Source organism: Varroa jacobsoni, unplaced genomic scaffold (genome assembly GCF_002532875.2).
Source record: "Varroa jacobsoni isolate VJ856 unplaced genomic scaffold, vjacob_1.0 contig05732, whole genome shotgun sequence".
Taxonomy (NCBI): domain Eukaryota; kingdom Metazoa; phylum Arthropoda; class Arachnida; order Mesostigmata; family Varroidae; genus Varroa; species Varroa jacobsoni.
The window spans coordinates 958-6,812 of NW_019215691.1; the positions used below are offsets into that span (position 1 = coordinate 958).

At 36.9% G+C, this 5,855-nt stretch overlaps 1 protein-coding gene across 1 annotated transcript; it reads right to left on the minus strand.

Annotated features, from left to right (window-relative positions):
- Positions 1-757: 757 nt before the first annotated feature.
- LOC111273259 (RCC1 and BTB domain-containing protein 1) lies at positions 758-5,854 on the minus strand (the record flags this gene model as incomplete). Its single annotated transcript, XM_022854959.2, is given in 11 exon segments — positions 758-1,681; positions 1,950-2,059; positions 2,803-2,970; positions 3,327-3,474; positions 3,756-3,889; positions 4,210-4,308; positions 4,441-4,548; positions 4,828-4,913; positions 5,169-5,274; positions 5,512-5,589; positions 5,833-5,854. Coding segments are annotated over 11 exon segments (1,177 nt in total), but the record flags the coding sequence as incomplete, so codon positions are not given.
- Position 5,855: the final 1 nt, after the last annotated feature.

A 5,855-nucleotide genomic window follows, 5' to 3' on the forward strand; every position in this document is an offset into this window, starting at 1 on the left:
CAAAACTTTTTACTCCACTCTGCGCCTTTTCGACCCTTTGGCCGCCCAGAACCCTTCTGTTTCTAAGCTTTTTGGTTCTTAAAATGTATCCTTTCCTTTTCTTTAAAAATATTATTGCCTTAAAATGCGAGTCCGCTAAAATTTCATGAGTAGCGTACCTGAGTGGCACTTCAGTATATCTACATCTATCAATATCGATTAATGTTAAAATTTATTATGGGTAAAAAAATAACATTAAGCTACTTCGTTATGAACATTTATATTACGAACATAGAACATGTTAGTGCAACAAACTGTTACACGACGACCGCTTTTTTAGACACTCCAACCCTCCCTCAATTTTTCGCGTTGACTCACAACGAATATGGAACACCTGATAAATTACTTTGACGAACGATGGAACCGCTATCAACACCGGATACCGCAAATGTAATTACAAGTCGATGCGTGCAAGACAAACACTAACTTTAGAGCAGTTGACTTGATCCAGATTCGAGAAGTCTGTGTTTCCAGTTTACCGAAATTTTGTAGACTACACTCTGAAGGAGCGTTTCACGGTTTTTCAGGCAACTACCTCTGTTTTCCGGCGTCATTTTTCAGAATGACCTACAACAAGCTTTTCCATACCCGAAGCATAAAGTGCCGCTTTTACTATTATTATTTGCAGAAGCTAACAACGCCTACGGAATTTCGCCAGTAGTAAAGATGTTAGTCATCCAGTCCAGTCCACGTAATCTAAATTGAAATTTCAATGTAAAACCAATGAAAAACTGTTGTTCTCTTATTAAAGAACTATCATGTTTACTTGTAAGCTACTTAGTATTTACATCGGCTGACATAATTATTCATAGCGCTTCATTTAATGGCTTGTACATATTCGAAGTAAGACTAGCGGGCTCAGGTCTTTTTGTGTGTGAATATATATAAAATATCGCTTGTCCTATATTATCTGTATTCATTGTATAAATTCTTTATTCGCAGTCAGAGTCGATGTATCACATTCAAGTTTAGCTATCGAAGTTATGTGGACCACATCCTAATTTCACTCGAGTTGCTTGCAGTCAGGCCGGCAGGATTTAAAAAAATATTGTTTGACCTCAGCTGTATATATTATGGATTATTATTTTTACCATAGATAACAATCTCTTGAACCCCTGAGCGAAGTCTGAGCATTTACAAAAAGCAGTTTATATGTGACCAATATTCTTGAAAATAATGTTAATAAATGTAAGTTAGTGTTAAGACAAAACAACCATTACATTTTTTAATACTGCCACGACGCCAGAACATCAGAAAGGTTTCGCCGCACAGATCCCGATAGAAGGCTTTTAGTGTTAATTGTATAGCCGTAACTCTTAAAACATGACAAAGGTAATTGAGCACCGTCTCTCTTTTATGGCTGTAAGTTCTTCATGAGTATTTCACTCCATTGATACAACAGACAATTTCGATACAGTCTGCATCGTAAGTCATCCTCGTGGCTACAAGAAGCAGTACCAGGCCACCTCGCACGCGTTGCTTCCTCGTGTCAGTTTCTGAACATACTATTCGATCTCGATCTGGTCAATGCCGGAACGCGCCATATTTTGCCGCTCTAACAATAAAATCCTTTAAAGTTCCGTCATCCAGTTTGCTAAACGCCTCGGTTTGCACAACCGCTGTCGTATGATTCATCGCAAATCTAAAAGAATTAATAAACAATAAAAACCTTACTACCTTATAACCTACAACAATAAGTACAGGAGATGTGAGAATCCGTCCACATACTATCCTGCATAACGAGTAATTGTATATGCCGCCACCTGTTAAGTACCCAAATCGATTTCTTCCCATGCTTTTGTCACAATGAACGATATAATAAACTTGATAAACCTGTAATAAACAAAAAAGAAGAACCAAGCACTTCACCCGAGAAAAATACGCTTATAGTGGACAAGGAAACATCTCACCTAAAACAGAAGTCCTCAAGTTCCTTGGCCTCGTATTTTATAGCGGCGGCATATAGCAAAGCGCAATTTTCTACAAGAATGCCATTTTTTATTATCTTCTGGCAGTGCACCTGGAATCAGCAAACATAACAGTACAAAATTCCAGTTTTGACTACTACAATAAAGATTTGAAAATAGAAGTTGTACCCTTATAGGTACGTTACATGCGATAGACCTCCAACGTGTATCTCTATAAATTCAATAGGCGTCAGTATAAGGTTAAATATTACTGTGTGCTACGTTTTTTATACCAAAACTAGGTCCTGGCGACAAAATCAAATATAATTCTGATTTCACCGAACACAATTATGAAGTGCTAGCTGTTAATGGTATTTTGCAACGGAATTGTGAAAGACTGTATATTTCGTTTTGCTATTTACCAATGCTAGCCATGGCTTTATTAACAACGTTAGTATATGTTTCGTAAATTACGAGCGAGAAATTATTTAATTCTATAATTCGATTCAACTGTAGCAGCTAGGTTAAGCATCTTAAACGACTATGAGGGTAACGAAGCCCTACTTAGAAACACCATCGTTACTTGGTGACGTTACAGCCAATTATCGTCACCGAGTTCACTTGCTGGTTTGTGTCATTACATTGTGAAACATCTGTAAATATCTATCTGTCAGCTTTATTGTTCTTACTCAATTTCCATGAAAGCAATAGTACATCGAATTTACATTTGAACTCGCTTATGGAAAAATTAGGCTAACCATGTCGGTCAATGAAACCTATGACGCATCTTAAAACAACAACGCACTAATACAAACACTTGGTTAAGAAGTAATCACACCTTTAGTCATGTTCATACCTTGAGACCAATCTCACAATATGCGTTGGCAAGATCCAGAAGGCCAATGGCACCTTCTGGTGAAAGAGCCACCTCTCCCGTGTAGAGATACTCAAGGAATGCTTTGTAGACCTGATGGCTGAACTGCTCGATTTTTATGGTATCTTTTTGATTTTCCGCCCAATGGTCCTAAAAAAGCAATAGTACGGTTAATATTAACTCTACGACAAGATGGGCTAAGTGAACTTATTCTGGAAATTAAGTGGATTTGAAGTCGTAAAAAATTGCAGTGGGTTTACAGTTAAAGTTTATATGAGACGAAGAAATATATGAAAAGCCTATTCCCTCGTTTGTTGCAGTGGGTAACATTGCATCTTATTGATACAATTACTATCTCCTTTCGTATTTCAATCTTTTTTTAAATATGTCGGAAGTCCGTTAGCACATCCATCTTACAATCTTGGTAGCCAGTTATTACATTACACAGTTACCAAGTTATTTCCCAGATACTCTGAGAAATGAATTTTTTAGAATCTTCGCTTTACCTGGAACATCGTACGGAAATGCTCGCATCGAAATTTGAGTATTGTCTTGTGAACATGAATCGTTTTTCCTTCTACCACGAATTTGATATCCGAATGGGTCGGATCGTTGAATTGTTGGCGCAGAATACCCGTAAGACAGCGTTCCCACCTGGACAAGTAATGCTTATGTGATTGTTAAGTACAAACGTATAACAGAAAAACTAATTACAGCCACTTTACAAGATAACTAAAGAAGTTATCTTGACCCATATCGAATCGTGATTTTAGAAGTTTTGAAAATTTTAGAAATGAAAAAAAAAGTCGAATTAAGCTCTGAGAGATTGAATTTTGATTTTTGATAACTTATTAGGTTTTATTGAAAGATAAAAGCATGCGTAATTCATGGATGATGAGGTGATCCTCGAATAGGTGACAAAACGTTTGTTCTACCTGTGACCAACAACCATAGGCAGGGGTGTGATTGCCACCGAAGAAAATGCAGCGAAGACATCATGAAGTGATTTGAACGGCGTAACGATAGGCTCTGTCACTGCTTGACCCCGACAATGACCCCACATTAATACCTACCAATGTATGCAAATGGTGTTAGTATGCTCTAGTTAACCTGTCACTTTTCCCGTTAGCCTATTCGGTAAGTAACTCCGATATGTATGTTTCATAACTCCTCAGCAACATTATATTCTCGTTCCTATTAGTTTTGGGAAAGTTTTTTGCGTTTTTAAGTCTGAACTCAAGTTAAAAAGACGCATAGAGATTGCTAGAACCGTTTTGAAATGGCAGATGCATACATACATTTAATTTATATTTGACGACAAAACTAAGTATAATATTATCATTTTTGAAAATGGTTCCTCTAAATATAATCGTAACGATGACTAAATACCTTTGAAGTTTCAGTGAGGGCTGCGGAAATCTGTGTGTAGTGCGACGCAGCCACATCGATGATTCGACTTTGGTCTGTCTTCATACGGACAGGATTTACCTGTAGAGGAGTACACACAAGATTCCAATATATTTTTTTAGAACCGAGAAAGAATTTAATATTTCTCAAGTCAAACTAGGCCGATACGAAAAACCGATCTTTAAAAATTGGGAAAGCAGATTAATATTATACCTGGTTAGCCTTGTTACCAAGTCCGAGTTGACCGTAAGAGTTTGCTCCCCATACGTATAGTGTACCCTCATCTGAGAGGGCCATTGTATGTGCGAATCCGCAAACAACCTGAGCGTATCAACAATTTACATGTGTATTTTAGTACCTTTCAACCTGTTATTATTAGTCAAATTTGCTACTATTAATATCTACAAATGAAATGCATAAGAGCATAAAAACATGTATCTACTTTCTAAGGAATGGCGTGAACATTAGTTCCTAACGAAGCGAACTAAACTTTGACTGATGGTATCTACCCGTTGCGAACAGAACATTCGAGATAAAAAATAATTATATGATTTAAGCACAAACTAAATATCAGACTTTACCGTATATAATCTTTGATACCTTTTGAATTGTGACATTTTTAAGGCCATCAATTTTAGCGGGTAACATTTGGTTGACATTATTTCCAAGCCCCAACTGACCAGAACCTAAAATTGCATTCAACACAATTCAAAGAAAACAATGAAAATAGCATTATATCAACATATTTGTAATAATATGCAAGGCAACAATCAGTTACTGCGTACTTAGTAGTGCCTATTTTTGTGTGCATATATACACACGAAGCAGTCAACATTTATATTACCATAAGAGACTTATCAATGACTACTGTGAGAGATATGTGGACGCGTTGGGTACCCAACTATCCCCATCGTTGCCACTTTGTGACCAAAGATAATTACCATTAAGACCCCAAGCATAAATTTCACCGTTTTCGAAAACAGCTACTGTTGATGTTTGTCCGCAGGCGATTCCCACGCAGAACAAGCTTTGAATTAATCCTGTCACCTGTTACCGACCGAATGATTAGTTAGTTTCTAATTCAACTCCTCTTCATGTATTTATGTTTGGTTCTTAATTCCATAAATATAACATGGATCTTTCTTGTAGCGTACACGAAATTAAAGCTGCAGGCACGCCCTTGAATTATATTTACTGGAAATATCAATGTAGAGAATGGACTTGTGAAGATGATAAAGGCCGAGGTCTTAATACTTAATCTGGTAATAAGAGTTTTATACAGACCTTTCTTGGATTGTGCTGATTTGAAGATGTAGCTCCGACACCTAGTTGCCCACAATTGTTTTGACCCCATGAATAGACCTGAAAGTTAAATACGATGTATTTATATTTTATTCAATGTTGACATATTCTAGGATTCAACCATTACATTTATTCGCGTTAATATGCAGTACATCCACTTCAATAATTCAAAACTAGGACCTGCGTGTGTTGTCAAGACACCTGCATGCTCGTGCAAGAATTCGAGCAGTTGAGACTTAAAAGTACATAAATAAAACTATCTTTCAACTGAGTGAGAGCTCAGCTTAGTGTATAGTTACGCACCTCTCCACTAATCGTTCTGGCAA